We start from the raw sequence: 19,675 nt of genomic DNA, 5'->3' as shown, positions 1-19,675 counted from the left end.
GATATGAGATAGATAGATAAATAAATAGATATGAGATAGATAGATAGATAGATAGATAGATAGATAGATAGATAGATAGATAGATATGGGATAGATAGATAGATAGATAGATAGATAGATAGATATGGGATAGATAGATAGATAGATAGATATGGGATAGATAGATAGATAGATAGATAGATAGATAGATAGATAGATAGATAGATAGATAGATATGAGATAGATAGATAAATAGATAGATATGAGATAGATAGATAGATATGGGATAGATAGATATGGGATAGATAGATAGATAGATAGATAGATAGATAGATAGATATGGGATAGATAGATAGATAGATAGATAGATAGATAGATAGATATGGGATAGATAGATAGATAGATAGATAGATAGATAGATATGGGATAGATAGATAGATATGAGATAGATAGATAGATAAATAGACAGATAGATAGAAAAACCATATGGGCTAATAAAGTGCACTTTTTCATCATTTATTGGAGTGCTGCCTCCTTTTTTCTTTTTTTATTATTTATACAAATAGATAGATATATAGATATGAACTAGATAATAGATAGATATGGGATAGATAGATAGGTAGATAGATAGATAGATAGATAGATAGATAGATAATAAAAATAATAATAATAGATAGATAGATAGATAATAAAAATAATAATAATAGATAGATAGATAGATAGATAGATAGATAGATAGATAGATAGATAGATAGATAGATAGATAGATATTCTGCAGCAAGTTACTAGAGACTTAGAGGTAATGCGGAGATATGTATATATGTGTGTAGCATTGTCATCAGTAATGAAAGCAATTAAGAAGTATATACTTTATTAGGTTTACAGTGGTCTCCAGATAGTCATCAATCACTCCCAATCGAGCTGTCAGCAGTGGGCACATTCGTTTCTGGGAGGCAGTCTTCCAGCTGGGGAAAAGAAGAGAACACCGTCATTAATTAGAGTGTGACCCTGGGGCTATCCGCATGTCTGAACCCAGGCAGCTCTGAGCAAGTCAGCACACTCTAGCTGCACAGACAGACCTGTACCTGGGCTGCACTGCCCGTCCTGTGCCAGGGCACACATGCCCCGCCACTCACTTCCCCTGTCTATTTCAGAATCTTTAGTTTCATGCTGCTCTCCTGCTATATATATATATATATATATATATATATATATATAATATTGTATTTCGTACGCTGTAATGTCCCCGCTGTAGACATTTCTTGCATGCTATATATTATAATGCGACCTTCATATTATCTGCAATAGACAGTTTACATTACATATATCTCATATAAGGAGCTCTCGGTAACTCTTCTTGTAGGTGCAATACTCCCCAGATTAATTAGGGTCATCTTAAAATGATATTAACATTTCTGATGAATGAAACATCAATGTATAAAACGAACTGTTTTCTTGACTCCAGTAAATTGTTCCTGGCGCATAAAAAGTCGCATCAGAAATGAATGTTTCGATCTTTGTTGCCTGCACTTTTCCGACTTTTTGACAGCCCGGTGTTAGTGGTGTAATACAATGAATAGATTGTTACAAGATAGTGTCAGCCTTTATAAACCTCTATTAACTATATTATGCAGCATTAATACACAAGGGCACAGCATTTTCTATGTCAGTCCTTGGAGTTCAGTAAAAAGTCGCATTTCTACATTTACATTTGTAAATTGGGCTAATTATTAGTGTAACAGCTGCTCATTAATTAATTTCTAATTAAAAGTGCTTCCCATCCTTCAGTGGGTAAGGAGATAAAATCATTCGAGTGTATGGCGAGGAATGTTTCAATCAAACCCTCCATTTCCTCGCCCTGCACGAGTGCTGTACAAACACCTATAATTACCTTGTCCGACCACTCGCACGATCCATAAAAGCGATCAGTGCTTGCACCCTCGGATGCACAGCTGTGGGCAGGAAAGGGTGCGGTGACGTCACGTCATGCACCTTCCTATGCTAGGCACTCAGTAATATTTGTAGTAAATGTGCTTTGGAGCAATATTCCGGGCTCTTTTCAGTATATTGCTAGGTATGTTGACCCGAGGAAGGAGTCGAAGGGTTAAAAGTAGTTAAAGATGATTTTCTTCTCCTTCTTCTTCCCTCTTTAAGCATCTGGGACCCAGTTGTGGAAGCTCCGCGGCAGCGACCAGAGCAGACCCCTCTCCTGCTTCTCGGGGGCTCGGGCGTTCATGTAACATGTCATATCCTCAGTTCGGGTATCCGTACTCCTCCACTCCTCAGGTAAGCGCCATGGCTGGAGTCACTGATCATGTGAAGCCAGAGAAATCGGAGTAAATCCTAATAATCATAACTTTCCTGTTTAGTAGATTAGGCCAGAGAAATGTGGCATATCCTGCTACAGAAAGATGGAAGACCGGGGAAATGAAACTTTGTTTATTCTAGTGCCTGTTGTTCTAGTCTTTGTGATCATGTAGTCATCCCGAGATTCTGCTCCCTTCTTCTCATTGTGTGACATTCCCCCCTAGTTCTTGATGACCACCAACTCATTGTCAACCTGCTGCGAGTCCAGTGGAAGGAGTTTATCCGACCCATCAGCTGCAGCCTCTGCTCAGACCCCCGTCTACTGCCCTGTGTATGAGAGCCGGCTGCTGGCCACTGCCAGGCATGAGCTCAGCTCTGCAGCTGCCCTAGGAGTCTATGGGAGCCCGTACACAGGCTCGCAGGGCTATGGCAACTATGTCACCTATGGCACCGACGCCTCTGCATTCTACTCCCTGGTAAGTGGCTGCGGCGGCTGGGGATTTACCACTAGTCCACAATGTCTCTATATGCAGATGGAGCACAGCCGAGCTTGTAGTTTGGTGCTATTGGTTTCCAAAGAACTGATATATATATGTATATATATATATATATATATATATATATATATATATATATATATATATATATATATACATATATGATACATGTTAGTCTATTAATATATTATATATGTAACACATGTAAGTCTAATATTACATTGTATAAATAGTCCATGCACGTCTGTTAATATATGATATTTGTATATATACAATACAACATGTTAGTCTAATATTACATTATATATATATATATATTTACATAGTACATGCAAGTCAATTAATATATAATATATAATACATGTAAGTCTAATATTACATTATATATATGTATATATATAGTACATGCAAGTCTATTAATATAATATATATAATACATGTAAGTCTAATATTGCATAATGTACATATCTATATCTATCTATCTATCTATCTATCTATCTATCTATCTATCTATCTATCTATCTATCTATCTATATCACATGCAACTCTATTAATGTATAATGTAAATATATATATATATATATCCTCCAGAGCCCCCTGCAGCATGCCTCGGCTCCCGTTTATCTGCTAGTATTACATCTATTCGGCAGATTAGCATAGAGTATTTATCTTCTCCATTCTCACCAGATAACCGGGAAGTGACAGCTGGAGATGGATGTTGTCAGTTCTTTTATCTTTTGTTGTAGTGCAGAATATGTATGAAATGTGTATGAACTGCTTCCCTTATCTATAAACATATTAACAGTAGAATGAGTTTTGGGAGAGGGTGTATAATGCACTCATTCATTATATATCCACACCAGCAGAAAGCAATATACAATTGTGTCATGAGAATGAACTAATTTGTCTTGTATTTAGCATTGTGCGTTATATTGAGATTATTCAGCTGTGTCTGGGAGCCCCGATAACAGTAGGGATTGCGAGTAAGAAGCCTACTTCTGATAGTTACTGTGTAGGAAATGAATAGGCGTGTATATGTATGCGGTCATACAAACATTCTTGACCTTATGTTACAGAACACGTTTGATTCCAAGGATGGCACGGGATCTGCGCATGCGGGCATTGCCCAGACTGCTGCTTACTATCCTTATGATCACACCCTGAGCCAGTACCAGTATGACAGGTAACTGATATACCAGGCACTATTCTCATTGCATTATCATACTGTCCTTTCTGGGTGGTACACTCATTTCCATGGTTAATTGAGTTTATTGAGTTAAGGGTTGCATATTAGTACTTCATAGATGAGCCAGTCACCTTATACTGAATGCCCCATATAAATGGATTTTATTACCCGTCTATAAAGAGAGATGCAGAAGCTCCCCGCCGGTGTATGCCAGGTCATCTACTTATTACTTTATATTGGATCAGTTCAGGACGTGAGTGGAGCACATGTTACACTATGTTGTCACCAAGCAGGTGTGATATGGTGACACATTCATTGATTACTTGCACTTATGAGCATAAATGTTGTCCGAGGTTCGTCCTCCAGTAAATGTGACACTATTGATACACAACTTTTGCTATGGGGTCATATATAATAGTATTAGTACGTCCACAACACTTTCCCTTACAAGTTTGATTCTTAGCAGTTTCTATATCTATACTGATAGTTATGTCTTACTGTATCACCAAGAATCCCGCTTTTCTCTTAAACTCCTTGTGCCTCCATTCAGGGTCATAGTGTCCTTTAATGTCACAATTTTAATTGTGACGACTGTGAAGTGTCATAAGACATTTCATAAGAGCAGAAAAGCCTCTAGGACAGGTCAAGCCTGTCTCACTTGCTCGCCCATACTTAGCAAGTGGTATATATAGCAGGAGGGGTCAATGTATAGCGACTGATTCACCAAGCCTTCCCTCTACTGATTAGATCAAGTCATAAGTTAATAAATAAAGAGGTGTCAAATCTGATTGTCTTATGTCCTGATACTATCAATACTTTTCATAATTTTTTATATATAAAATCATTACATTTTGGGGGGAAAATTGTTGAATTGTTGAGTAAAATATAGAGTAAATGGGGCTAAAACACATTTAAAGCTGTAAAATCTTAACGCATTAATTATACGTTATTTATTATACATCTTTTGGCCTTATAAAAACTAAATAAGATTTGATGCCAAGGTGGATATTTTCCAAAATCGTTCCCAAACCTGCCATGAATCCTTAGACTTGGAAGTGTTAGGGCCTACTTTGTTATCAGTCTCTCCTACACATGAACTTTTCTAGAGTGCTAAATATGTAACTTTTCTCTTTTAATGAGTCAGTAAAATGAAGGCATAAAAGGTCACCTCCACAATTAGAGGGATTAAATAACATATTGTAGGAGGATTTCTGAATTGCCATCATCTGAATTGCTTATTTTTACCTTTTCTGTTTTGTACTGTATGTTACCTAATGCGTTCTGAAAAGGCAAAATAGTTCATAGGGGAGGTCAGGCTGTTTCAGTTGTACTAGTACCAGCCAGGAGCTGTAGATCTGACATATTACCATCACGCCAAATCACCTTTCCCAATACTGTGCATTACCCCAATTTATAGAACATGTACTGTCCTCTGCTGGCGTTTTCCACAACATATTGCCATCCTATGACTACAGACGTTCATATTTGATACATTTCATTGTGATTCTGTGGGATATCTGTGAGAAAGCATCCTCACTATTGATGAGCGAGTATGCTCATTACGAGTTTCTCCGAGCATGCTCGGGTGGTCTCCGAGTATTTCAGTGTGCTTGGAGATTTAGTTTATGTCGACGAAGCTGCTAGACAGCCTGAATACATGTGGGGATTGCCTAACAAACAGGCCATCCCTGCATGTGTTCAGGTTGTCTAACAACCGAATCTCCGAGCACGCCGAACTACTCGGAGACCACACGAGCATGCTCGGAGAAACTCGAGTAACGAGCATAGTCGCTCATCACTAATCCTCACCACAGATCTAGATAGAATGTACGATGTACGGGTATCATTTGGGAGATGATACCAAAACCGAGGGTGGCCAGTCCCCTGCTACTGGCTGAGAAATGACCACAACCCTATTCTGAAACTGCCGCTCCCCTTCTTGGCATCCCCTTGATTCCTGACAATTCCTCTGCAGGGAAAATATACAGGTATATGGTGGCCATTCAGATGAATCCATATAAGAATGGTTCTAGTCTTCCAGAACAAATCTGCGCACTGTTCTGACTGATAAAGGGGCATTCTGAGGGGGTCTCCCTGTATGATGTCCATCTGCATTAATAGGGCAATGGAGGCATTAAGAAGAATCAGTGAAATCTGTTGACAGAAAAAATAATGAATTTCACTTACTAAGAATTTGTGCAGAGCAATATAAATCAATATTGTGGCCCTGTTAACAGGCAATGCGGTCTTTTCAGAGCAGGCATTTTGGAAATCACTGTGTCGGTATTTGCTTGGATTATGATAGGTGCTTGATACCAGTTGAATTCATATGTGATCAGATTTATTATGTATGTAATATTTATATTTCAGTAAAAGTATGTAGAGTTTTGAATGTTAGATGAGTCCAGCAATCCAACATTGTGTCACGTTGTATATGATTATTCCATGGTCTTAGTACCATTATCTACATGAGAAATGGCTTACATCTTGTTTACTACATGCTATATATCCAACACTTTATGGATGTGCATTTCGCTCAAGATGAGGCATGATTTCTTGTGTTGGCATTCCAACTCTTTCAGAAAACTGATCAATGATATCTGTGAACATCTAAAAGCACATAATATCGCGCATACACACACACACACACACACACACACACACTCACACACACACACATTATATACACACACATTATGTACACACATTATATACACACACACACACTACATATATAGGATATATATAATTATACAAAGGTAAGGCCAAATAAAAACAGAGTTGTTAAAGTTATACCCCAACAGATTTGTCAAAAAACATTTAGATTCCTTTTAGAATCAACACTTTTTATGGTATGCCAAACTACAAAACACTCCCACAAATGTTCCCACATTAATTGGTAAAAAGTTTTGTAGCTTCACACACTCCAAAAGTAATTTTTCAAATAAATTCATTCAGTACCATGTTGCAAAAATGAGTACACTTCAGATTAAATCATAGGAGTAAAGCTAAAGCTTGGATTAAAAAAATGTAATAAGCAAGAATGAAATCACAGGTAAGTTTAACTTTTCATGAAACAGGTGTCCAGCAGACAGATGACTATAAAAGGGCGTTACTTAGCAAAGAAAACACCTTTCCATTTCATGCTGTCAGCAATGGCACCACATGGAAGAGAAATGTCACAAGACTTGAGAAAGAAAATAATTTCTTTACACAAGGAAGGTTAAGACTCCAAGAAAATCAGCAAAGCTTTACTTATTAGTCAGAATACTGTAGGATAGGATATGAATATGTGACTAATTTGTTCATTCCATTTCTATAAGATTTAGGGCTGTCCTTAATAATCATGGATGTCATACAAAATGCTAGATGTAGTAGTTTTTTATTTGGGGTGTATTCACTTTTGCATTAATTAGTTTGAGAATTATTGAAGATTTTGTAATGAAAGTTACATTATTAACCTTACTTTCATGTTATGAATGAGTAAAACAATGTAGTATGAAAATTCAGTCTTGTCAATATTTTGGAAAATGCTCCTGTGTACAGTGAGATATTGATTAAAATTTTATACAGCACTTCCCAGAAAGTTTTTTTTTTCCAAAATAATCTTGCTGACAGACAATGGAACAAGTTTTTTTCTCCTTACTTTTAGCATTCTTTCCTAGGTTTATCAATCTTTTATTTGTCTGCTTCCTATTCAGTTGACTTCATGGTATTTTATGTGGAGCAAAAAAAGGTGATAAAACATAAATGTAATCAAAGTTTTAAAACCCCTGAAAAACATTTTGTGCTACAGCGCAGGATGTGATGTTTCATAAAAACAGATTCTAGGTAGTATGACAGATCAGTTGCCACGTTCATCTATTGAGATTTTGAAGGAAGCTATTTAATCTCATAGACCTGATTCTATACAAGTGGGAAAATCTTGGCTGTAGCATGACCTCAAGAAATATTTATTTTGTGACATCAGCCCAGTTTATTTGTACTGAGTAAATGGACATCACGTGCCAAGGACATCACCTATGAACTATTCTCAGTCTTTAGGATCTGTTTCCAGTTCAGCCACACAATACCATCCAAACATAGAAGCCATGTTCACAGGCCTAATTCTCATTCACCATATGGACAAAAGTAGTTGGACTCCTAAACGTTACATCTACTGAAGCTACTGGAGCGATTCTAATTCCACAAGCATTAATATGGAATGTGTCCCTCCTTTACAGCTAGGACAGATTTCACTCTTCAGGGAAAGCTTTCTACAAGATTCTGGTTTGTCTCTGAGAATTTCTGTTCATTTATCTACAGGAAAGATAGATATCTTGGTACCGTGTTAGCCAATAGATAGAAAAATATTTAGAATTGAGAGTCCTCAGTGGTTGATACCTTTTAATGGCTAACTGAAAAGATGGTAACAAATTGCAAGCTTTCGAGACTACACAAGTCTCTTCATCAGGCAAAGACTAAAAGAAATTCTGAAGAATCACATATTTATGCACAACATAGCACAGAAAAAAAACATGGATAAGACAGGTGACATGAAGCAGAATTACCATGAGTGATAAACAGTTATGTCCATAAATATTGGACCAGTTCTTAGATAAGGAATGTTTTATTGTCCTCTGATTGGGGTCTGGTTCTGTTGTGATGACCCCTCATAGTCTGAGGGGCAAGTTCCTTAGTTGATGTAAAAAGACATAAATCCATGCGACGCATTCATTCCTGCACTAAGACTGTCAAAGGTCGTCATCAGTTTATATTACCATACTCTTTTGTCTCTCTTAGATTTGAAGATACCTTTTAACACAAGTAATTTCATGTCCATAATGTTATGATTTGGGAGACAAAAATGTATTGCCACAGGTAGATCCATTCTTTTTTCTCTTATTGTGTGGCGGTGAGAATTCATTCTTGTTCTAAGCTTTTGCCCTGTCTCCCCCACATACACACCCCCAGTTGGACATTTAGTACAAATAATTAGGTACACCACATTAGATGTGTCGCAGCTGAAAGTACCTGGTATCTTGTAATCCTGATGTGAATTGGGTTCTTTATCTTGTCCGTGGTCATTATAAATGGACAGGTTTTACATTTTTTCTGATTGCAAGGAAAGGTACCTGCAGCTGTTGGAGAGGACAGGGAGCTCTTGACAATGATGCTTCTTAGATTTGGGGGCTGCCTAAAACACAGTAGTGGGGGTCTGGAAAAATGGATTGTAATTGGGCATCTTTTTACTGATGTATACTGATGTATGACAAAAAGGCCTGGCTCATTAGTTCTTTTTCAGGTTTGAACAAAGATGTTCAATGGGGTTGAAGTCAAGTCTCTGTGTGTGCAGGGCCCCAGTGTCCTGGTCGCTGCAGTAATATCATTCTCCTCTAGGGGGGAGTGATGTTACATTTAGAGGCAATAAAGGAGATCTCTTTACCAGGTAACACCAACATACAACACATTTCATACTCCAGTCCACCAGGGGGAGCTATGCTCCTATTTATTAGGGCACTCTTCACAATGAGGTAAAACTGGTAGTCTGGATAGGAAGTTAGCCAGAAGCTGGCTGGGCTTCTCCCAGTTAGTTGCTGTCTGAGCTCCGCTCAGGTAGTTGGTCCCTGACTGACAGGGGTGGGATCCTGTCAGAGGCTTAGACAGAAGGACACGGAGCTGCGCCTGCCCCACGTGCGGCAGCCCCTAAGAAAGAGACACGAACAGCAAATTGTATTGTAGAGAGTGAGAAAAAGTCATAACAAAAGGAGAGGAAACCAGAAGGAGTTCTGCCCTGCACAGGCTGCCTCCTTCTGAGGCGCAGGATCCGGTAGCTGGAACACCGAGGGAGCAACAGTCCTTTATGCCTTATCCAGAGACCGGCAGGACAGCTAATTTTAAGTTACTGATCCGCCTTATACCCAGGAGGCAAGGCACGGTGGCAACTTGTGGGGGCCGAGGCATGCTAGAGTCCCTGTAAAAAGCCTCATTCCACCAGTCATACGGGTTTGTCCTATCCATCTGGGGTACAAAGAAAGAGACATAACATTTAGAACAACAGTTGTGAGGACCTTATGAGATGCTCAGCAGTAAGGTACTACAATACCCAGGCGCTAGAGGAAGGCTACTGATTTCCACCTGGATAAGGGGACTCTGGATTTGCCTCCAAACCGGCCGGACTCTGCCTGCCCCATGATCTGTGCTCTGGACTGTGGATGTTGAAGCCTTCAGTAAAAGGTAAAGAGACTGCAACCTTGTGTCCTCGTTCTTCACTGCGCCTTACACCATTCACCATCTACACACTGGGAAGCCCTGGTGACATACTTCACCCGTGGGAATGTATACCATCTAGCTGCCATAACATCACCCCAGCGGACCCCTAAGCAGCGTCGGTCACCCTGACTGAATACCACAGGTGGTGTCACGAACATTTCCCCTTTAAAGACCTTTCCATTTTTACAAAGGACCTCCCGACGGCCACAGACCGGGTTAGCCACCGTGACATCCCCCTTGAGAACCGAAGGACCCGGTACCGAGTACCCCACTGCCCTATGGGGGCGATCCATGTGCAACTCAAGTTCTTCTATACCACCTAACCATGCTTTTATGGATTGTGCTTTGTGTACTCAGCATAGTCATGTTAGAACACAAAATATAAAAGGGCCTTCCCCAAACAGTTAACACCACAGCTCACACAGTGATGACGCTCTGAATATAGATAATGTAGTAGATGTTACCTGCAGTCCTTTGTAACACGACAGCTCACACAGTGATATCTCTGAATATAGATAATGTAGTAGATGTTATCTGCATTGCTACCAGTCACGTGACTAGACCCCTCCCCACCTGTGGTGAGTCATTGGCTGATTGTGAAACCTAACTATGGCCATTTTCTGGCCATGGATGGAGTTTCAGCCATTCGACTAGCAGCAGCACAGAAATATCTTAAATGGAATCTGTCCCCCCCTCGAGATGTATATGACCTATTAATAAGGGCATACAGGTAATAGAAATGTTACACTAATCCTACCTGTCTGCCTCATGTTATCGTTCTTGTTGTGGAGAAATGTTAAATTATTTCCTTATGCTAATGATTTCTTCCAGGCTTCAGGGCGTGTGGTGTCTGTAAGAAGTCCCTGCCCCTGTGTTCATTACAATACTTACCTCCTCCCATGCACATCAGTTACGGCCCCAGAATCCTGTCCCCTGCACTCTCTCAGAAATACATACCTTATGTTACTAGTGTAACATTTTCATTACCTGTATGCCCATATTAATAGGTCATATACATCCCGGGGGTGACAGATTGCATGTAATGAAGTGTTTAGAAAAGTGGATGCTTCTCTAGGTGTTTGTAAAACCAATGTAATTAGGAGTGTACTCCAATATTTTGTTTCCCAAAGTGTCTAAAAGTAATGCAACTAATCCCTGCTGTAAATTTATACTAGACACTATACGAAACTGGAAATGCACCAGGTTCAGCAGCCTGCATGAGCTACTGTTGGAAGTTTGCTCTACTTTAAGGTTGTCTAGTTGAATTAATTGTTAGCTGTCTATTAGGGTATGCATTAAGCCACTTCAGGAAGACACAGGCAGTAATTTTCCCAAAGTAGCTTTGCCGTCATTCCTCCAACGATTACATCTTTCACTCTCTGTTTTCAAGTATAGAGAGTGGTTGGCCGCCTGAAGAAGGGACAGATTGCTTCTTTTAACCACTTGAGGGTTTCTGAAGCCTGAAGCCATTAAAAGAAGTGACATAGGACAGAACATGTGTACAGTAGTACAGTATTATGTACCTTGATGGGAGGTTTTACAACGTAGATTATAGGCAGAAAGTGCTAGAAATTGACAATGTGTGCACATACCTTTACTCAGGATTAGAGTTGAGCGACCTTGACCTTTTTAGAGTCGAGCCGGGTTTTGCGAAACCCGACTATGTCCAAAGTCGGGTCGAGTGAAATCGGCCGATTATGACGTAAAGTCGGGATCGACCGAAACACGAAACCCAATGCAAGTCAATGGGGCAGCATAGTCGGCAGTGAGTGGGGGCCAGGAAAACACCTAGAGTGGCCATTTTAATGTCAAAACCATCCATTCTTCTTAATGAAGCTTGTCAAGCGTAATTTACCTTATAATAATTGGAAGGCATTTGAAATTGGGGGTCATTTGGCTAAAGTTGTGGGGGGTAGGGCTGGTTCAAGTAATTAGTGGGCCCAGGAAATCTGGACCACGTCACGGCAGTGGAGCAGGGAGAGGTAAGTATTTCAACTTTGCAAGTGCTGTGAACCTGAGCAAGCAGGGGGGGCCCACTCGTTGGCATTGGCACTGGCACAGGGCCCCTCAAAGTACAGCGGTGTGTTTGCACGGCGGGGGCGCCTCCCACCGGCAGCAACACTTTTGCGTACTATGAGAGGCCCTGTGCCAGTGACGTCGCCAACTAGTATTCCTCCCCCCACCTGATGAAGGAACCTGCACTTTCATCTGCACCTTCCTCTTTGTCCCCGTGTAAGGTGGTATGGTATGCGGGAAGAGCAACCTGACTTTCAGCAGGGTCACAATGTTGTTGTGTAGCGTGCACGGGGAATGTTGCGTTATGGGTCAATGTACCAGCAGACTCATCTATCACTGGCTGGGCAATGGGCACGATGAAGTGGAAACACAGATATAGGCCCAAAGAAGAAAGTGGGCTAAATGCAGTTCAAAATTGGTAACACAGGAATAACCAGGGGGCATTGCAGTGGAGGACAACTGGAATGAGAGGCTGACACAGAGAGTAGGGCCAAATCAGTAAGTAGTCGAAATGCAGTTCAAAATTGGCAACCGTAGTAAACAGGCGGCACAGCTTTGTTCAGTGGAGGAGAACAGCAAGGAGTGGCAGACACCGATAGTAGGCCCCAAACCAACTAGTACGCCAAATGCAGTTGTTCCATTTAACCACAATTTAATGAGAGCCTGAAGATAGAAGCTCAGGAAAGGCAACCTGGGGAACACCTTGGAGTGTAACACACCATCTCTCTCCACCCCATACCCATTTTGTATGGCCTAATGCAGTGTACTTTTCTACAACTACTAAACGAGAGTCGGAAGACCGAAGCAATGGCAAGGAAACCTGGGGAACACCTTAGAGTGTAACACACCCTCTCTCTACACCCCATACCCAATTTGAAGGCCTAATGCAGTGTAGTTTCCAAGAACTACTAAACGAGAGCCGGAAGATCGAAGCTCAGGAAAGGCAACCTGGGGAACACCTTGGAGTGTAACACACCCTCTCGCTACACCCCATACCCAATTTGAAGGCCTAATGCAGCGTAGTTTCCAACAACTACTAAACGAGAGCCGGAAGATCGAAGCTCAGGAAAGGCAACCTGGGGAACACCTTGGAGTGTAACACACCCTCTCTCTACACCCCATACCCAATTTGAAGGCCTAATGCAGTGTAGTTTCCAAGAACTACTAAACGAGAGCCGGAAGATCGAAGCTCAGGAAAGGCAACCTGGGGAACACCTTGGAGTGTAACACACCCTCTCGCTACACCCCATACCCAATTTGAAGGCCTAATGCAGCGTAGTTTCCAACAACTACTAAACGAGAGCCGGAAGATCGAAGCTCAGGAAAGGCAACCTGGGGAACACCTTGGAGTGGAACACACCATCTCTCTACACCCCATACCCAATTTGAAGGCCTAATGCAGAGTAGTTTCCAAGAACTACTAAACGAGAGCCGGAAGATCGAAGCTCAGGAAAGGCAACCTGGGGAACACCTTGGAGTGTAACACAACGTCTCTCTACACGACGGAAGGGCTGATTCTTAGGAAGGAAGGCTGTTGGAAATAAGCATTGCGCGTCCGAGGGTGATTATATTCTTATTAGGTATATACTCACCCTCGGACGCGCCCTGCTTCTTTATTTGGAATGAATGTTTATTTGCAATGTGGTGTTGACTTTCTCTATTATTTTGGTAATTAATGATTTTATTATTTTCATTATTTTGCATCTTCTCGGCAATAATATAAAGAAGACGCGACAGGACAACACTCGGTGGATGCCATATGTGTGTTTTCAATTTAAAAAAACTTTCAGTTAACTACTTGCAGGAGAAAGTAATTGTAGCTGGTGGCCATTTTTAGTACTGTACCAGATTAGAGTTGTGTGTTTGTTTTTAATGTTAAAATGTCTGCATTTGATATCTCACCAGTATTTTCTTTTTTATAAGCAAAATACTTATTTTTATATTTTCTGATGTTGGTTCCAGGGGTACACGGCCAGCAGTGCCCTGGTCAGTGTAGTAGTAGTTGAAAGAATGGACCGCAGACAGGCATCGAAGGCCTAAAATAATAACACATGGCTGTAGGCAATTTTAAATTGGTTCCAGGGGTACACGGGCAGCAGTGACCTGGTCAGTGTAGTAGTAGTTGAAAGAATGGACCGCAGACAGGCATCGAAGGCCTAAAATAAAAAAATTGGGCTGGCTGTAGGCAATTTTAAATTGGTTCCAGGGGTACACGGGCAGCAGTGACCTGGTCAGTGTAGTAGTAGTTGAAAGAATGGACCGCAGACAGGCATCGAAGGCCTAACATAACAAACTTGGGCTGGCTGTAGGCACTTTTAAATTGGTTCCAGGGGTACACGGGCAGCAGTGACCTGGTCAGTGTAGTAGTAGTTGAAAGAATGGACCGCAGACAGGCATCGAAGGCCTAAAATAAAAAAATTGGGCTGGCTGTAGGCAATTTTAAATTGGTTCCAGGGGTACACGGGCAGCAGTGACCTGGTCAGTGTAGTAGTAGTTGAAAGAATGGACCGCAGACAGGCATCGAAGGCCTAAAATAAAAAAATTGGGCTGGCTGTAGGCAATTTTAAATTGGTTCCAGGGGTACACGGGCAGCAGTGGTGTGGTCAGTGGAGGCCTAGTGGAAGGAGTGACCGCAGACAGGCATCGAAGGCCTAAAATAATAACACATGGCTGTAGGCAATTTTAAATTGGTTCCAGGGGTACACGGGCAGCAGTGACCTGGTCAGTGTAGTAGTAGTTGAAAGAATGGACCGCAGACAGGCATCGAAGGCCTAAAATAAAAAAATTGGGCTGGCTGTAGGCAATTTTAAATTGGTTCCAGGGGTACACGGGCAGCAGTGACCTGGTCAGTGTAGTAGTAGTTGAAAGAATGGACCGCAGACAGGCATCGAAGGCCTAAAATAAAAAAATTGGGCTGGCTGTAGGCAATTTTAAATTGGTTCCAGGGGTACACGGGCAGCAGTGACCTGGTCAGTGTAGTAGTAGTTGAAAGAATGGACCGCAGACAGGCATCGAAGGCCTAAAATAAAAAAATTGGGCTGGCTGTAGGCAATTTTAAATTGGTTCCAGGGGTACACGGGCAGCAGTGACCTGGTCAGTGTAGTAGTAGTTGAAAGAATGGACCGCAGACAGGCATCGAAGGCCTAAAATAAAAAAATTGGGCTGGCTGTAGGCAATTTTAAATTGGTTCCAGGGGTACACGGGCAGCAGTGACCTGGTCAGTGTAGTAGTAGTTGAAAGAATGGACCGCAGACAGGCATCGAAGGCCTAAAATAAAAAAATTGGGCTGGCTGTAGGCAATTTTAAATTGGTTCCAGGGGTACACGGGCAGCAGTGGTGTGGTCAGTGGAGGCCTAGTGGAAGGAGTGACCGCAGACAGGCATCGAAGGCCTAAAATAATAACACATGGCTGTAGGCACTTTTAAATTGGTTCCAGGGGTACACGGGCAGCAGTGGTCTGGTCAGTGGAAGTCTAGTGGAAGGAGTGACCGCAGACAGGCTTCGAAGGCCTAACATAACAAAATTGGGCTGGCTGTAGGCACTTTAAATTGGTTCCAGGGGTACATGGGCAGCAGTGTATGGTCAGTGGAAGTCTAGTGGAAGGAGTGACGGCAGACAGTCTTCGAAGGCCTAACATAACAAAATTGGGCTGACTGTAGGCACTTTTAAATTGGTTCCAGGGTAACACGGCCAGCAGTGGCCTGGTCAGTGTAGTAGTTGTAGAAAGAAGGGACCGCAGACAGGCTTCGAAGGCCTAACATAACAAAAATGTCAAAACAATGGTATTGTCAGTGCCAGGCATTGAAGGATGTCAGCGGCTAGACTACACATTGGTGAAGCTGTGAGAGATAATTTTGCTAGTGGTAGAGCACTGTTTGAGCTGGGGGGGGGAACTGTCTTGTGGCCGGCGGTACAGGCACAGGGCCCCTCATATTACAACGGTGTGTCTGACGTTGGGTGCGCACCACCACCGCCAGAGACACTTTATTGTACTATGAGGGACCCAGTGGCAGTGCCGTCGACCAAAAGCGGCCACACCCACCTCTTCAGACAAACAGCACTCTCAAGGGTCCAAGCGCAAAGTGGCGATAGCACGGCCCCGTGTGGGGAGTTTGGCCATTTCGTGAGGTGGAAACATGTCGTATGCTGGACAATCAGGTGAAGAAAATTACGAGATTGGAAAAGTCATTCAGAATAGTCCACAGGCAAGACCTTTTCATAGGAAAGCTAGGTGTCAGCCGGGCAGGGTGGGGCAAAAGATTTTGAAATCCAGTTGTGGTTCATTTTAATGAAGGTTAGATCATCTACATTTTGGGTAGCCAGACGAGTCCTTTTTTCTGTTAGTATTGAACCTGCAGCACTGAATACTCTTTCTGATAGGACACTAGCTGCCGGGCAAGCAAGCTCCTGCAATGCATATTCTGCCAATTCTGGCCAGGTGTCTAATTTGGATGCCCAGTAATCAAATGGGAATGACGGTTGAGGGAGAACGTCGATAAGGGATGAAAAATAGTTTGTAACCATACTGGACAAATGTTGTCTCCTGTCACTTTGAATTGATGCTGCAGTACCTGTCCTGTCTGCGGTCATAGAAAAATCACTCCACAACCTGGTCAGAAAACCCCTCTGTCCAACGCCACTTCTGATTTCTGCCCCTCTAACACCTCTGGTCTGCTGGCCCCTGGAGCTCGTGTGAGAACGATCACGGGCGCTGTGTGCAGGGAATGCCAGAAGCAAACGGTCAACAAGAGTTGATTGTTTTGTTGCTAATATTAGTTCCAAGTTCTCATGTGGCATAATATTTTGCAATTTGCCTTTATAGCGAGGATCAAGGAGGCAGGCCAACCAGTAATCGTCATCGTTCATCATTTTTGTAATGCGTGTGTCCCTTTTGAGGATACGCAAGGCATAATCCGCCATGTGGGCCAAAGTTCCCGTTGTCAAATCTGCGGTTGTGCTTGGTTGAGGGGCAGTTGCAGGCAAATCTACGTCACTTGTGTCCCTCAAAAAACCAGAACCCGGCCTTGCCACGCCACCAATTTCCCGTGCCCCCGGGAAAGCTTCCTCATTAAAAATATACTCATCCCCATCATCCTCCTCATCCTCCACCTCCTCTTCGCCCGGTACCTCGTCATGTACACTGCCCTGACCAGACAATCGCTGACTGTCATCAAGGCTTTCCTCTTCCTCTGGTGCAGACGCCTGATCCTTTATGTGCGTCAAACTTTGCATCAGCAGACGCATTAGGGGGATGCTCATGCTTATTATGGCGTTGTCTGCACTAACCAGCCGTGTGCATTCCTCAAAACACTGAAGGACTTGACACATGTCTTGAATCTTCGACCACTGCACACCTGACAACTCCATGTCTGCCATCCTACTGCCTGCCCGTGTATGTGTATCCTCCCACAAAAACATAACAGCCCGCCTCTGTTCGCACAGTCTCTGAAGCATGTGCAGTGTTGAGTTCCACCTTGTTGCAACGTCTATGATTAGGCGATGCTGGGGAAGGTTCAAAGAACGCTGATAGGTCTGCATACGGCTGGAGTGTACAGGCGAACGGCGGATATGTGCGCAAAGTCCACGCACTTTGAGGAGCAGGTCGGATAACCCCGGATAACTTTTCAGGAAGCACTGCACCACCAGGTTTAAGGTGTGAGCCAGGCAAGGAATGTGTTTCAGTTGGGAAAGGGAGATGGCAGCCATGAAATTCCTTCCGTTATCACTCACTACCTTGCCTGCCTCAAGATCTACAGTGCCCAGCCACGACTGCGTTTCTTGCTGCAAGAACTCGGACAGAACTTCCGCGGTGTGTCTATTGTCGCCCAAACACTTCATAGCCAATACAGCCTGCTGACGTATGCCAGTAGCTGCCCCATAATGGGAGACCTGGTGTGCAACAGTGGCAGGTGCGGATGGAGTGTTTGTGCGACTGCGGTCTGTGGACGAGCTCTTGCTTCTGCAGGAGGACGAGGAGGAGGAGGAGGAGGGGGTGCGAACGGCTACAGACAACTGTTTACTAGACCGTGGGCTAGGCAGAACTGTCCCAAACTTGCTGTCCCCTGTGGACCCTGAATCCACCACATTTACCCAGTGTGCCGTGATGGACACGTAACGTCCCTGGCCATGCCTACTGGTCCATGCATCTGTTGTCAGGTGCACCTTTGTGCTCACAGATTGCCTGAGTGCATGGACGATGCGCTCTTTAACATGCTGGTGGAGGGCTGGGATGGCTTTTCTGGAAAAAAAGTGTCGACTGGGTAGCTCGTAGCGTGGTACAGCGTAGTCCATCAGGTCTTTGAAAGCTTCGCTTTCAACTAACCGGTAGGGCATCATCTCTAACGAGATTAGTCTAGCTATGTGGGCGTTCAAACCCTGTGTACGCGGATGCGAGGCTAAGTATTTCCTTTTTCTAACCATAGTCTCATGTAGGGTGAGCTGGACTGGAGAGCTGGAGATCGTGGAACTAGCGGGGGTGCCGGTGGACATGGCAGACTGAGAGACGGTGGGAGATGGTATTGTTGCCGCCGGTGCCCTAGATGCAGTGTTTCCTACTACGAAACTGGTGATTCCCTGACCCTGACTGCTTTGGCCTGGCAAAGATACCTGCACAGATACAGCAGGTGGTGCGCTAAATGGTGGTCCTACACTGCCGGAAGGGATGTTGCGTTGATGACTAGCTTCATTGGCCGAGGGTGCAACAACCTTAAGGGACGTTTGGTAGTTAGTCCAAGCTTTCAAATGCATGGTGGTTAAATGTCTATGCATGCAACTAGTATTGAGACTTTTCAGATTCTGACCTCTGCTTAAGGAAGTAGAACATTTTTGACAGATGACTTTGCGCTGATCAATTGGATGTTGTTTAAAAAAATGCCAGACTGCACTCTTTCTAGCATCGGATACCTTTTCAGGCATTGCAGACTGAGCTTTAACCGGATGGCCACGCTGTCCTCCACCAGGTTTTGGCTTTGCCACGCGTTTTGGGCAAGATACGGGCCCGGCAGATGGAACCTGTGGCGATGTTGATGCCTGCTGCGGCCCCTCCTCCTCCTCTGCTTCAGAACTGCTGCCGCCTGCACCCTGTTCCCCCAATGGCTGCCAATCGGGGTCAAGAACTGGGTCATCTAATAACTCTTCTTGTACCTCCTGCGCAACTTCGTCTGTGTCACCGTGTCGTTCGGTGGTATAGCGTTCGTGATGGGGCAACATAGTCTCATCAGGGTCTGATTCTTGATCAGCACCCTGCGAGGGCAATGTTGTGGTCTGAGTCAAAGGACCAGCATAGTAGTCTGGCTGTGGCTGTGCGTCAGTGCACTCCATGTCAGATTCAATTTGTAATGGGCATGGACTGTTAACTGCTTCACTTTCTAAGCCAGGGACGGTATGTGTAAAGAGCTCCATGGAGTAACCCGTTGTGTCGCCTGCTGCATTCTTCTCT

The 19,675-nt window shown here is 43.1% G+C and overlaps 1 protein-coding gene and 1 long non-coding RNA gene across 5 annotated transcripts in view; one reads left to right on the top strand and one right to left on the bottom strand.

Annotated features, from left to right (window-relative positions):
* IRX4 (iroquois homeobox 4) overlaps window positions 1–19,675 on the top strand; it is a 36,402-nt gene that overhangs the window by 1,421 nt on the left and 15,306 nt on the right. For 3 of the 4 annotated variants that reach the window (XM_069730510.1, XM_069730507.1, XM_069730509.1), the window contains exons 2-4: window positions 2,134–2,265; window positions 2,511–2,762; window positions 3,860–3,966. In XM_069730510.1, the coding sequence (XP_069586611.1) occupies window positions 2,221–2,265; window positions 2,511–2,762; window positions 3,860–3,966 (404 nt within the window). In that variant the 5' untranslated portion in view covers window positions 2,134–2,220. Of the gene's footprint in view, window positions 1–1,917; window positions 2,054–2,133; window positions 2,266–2,510; window positions 2,763–3,859; window positions 3,967–19,675 lie in introns of those variants that run through there. The other variant, XM_069730508.1, reaches the window with a different exon arrangement.
* Window positions 834–1,991, bottom strand: LOC138642386 (uncharacterized). The gene is made up of 2 exons (XR_011314037.1): window positions 1,871–1,991; window positions 834–944 (listed from the first exon to the last, which is right to left on the bottom strand). It is a non-coding gene; the product is annotated as an uncharacterized lncRNA (long non-coding RNA).

Source organism: Ranitomeya imitator, chromosome 6 (genome assembly GCF_032444005.1).
Source record: "Ranitomeya imitator isolate aRanImi1 chromosome 6, aRanImi1.pri, whole genome shotgun sequence".
Lineage (NCBI taxonomy): Eukaryota > Metazoa > Chordata > Amphibia > Anura > Dendrobatidae > Ranitomeya > Ranitomeya imitator.
The sequence above is the reverse complement of the archived record's forward strand: the minus strand, read 5'-3'. Positions and strand labels throughout refer to the sequence as shown.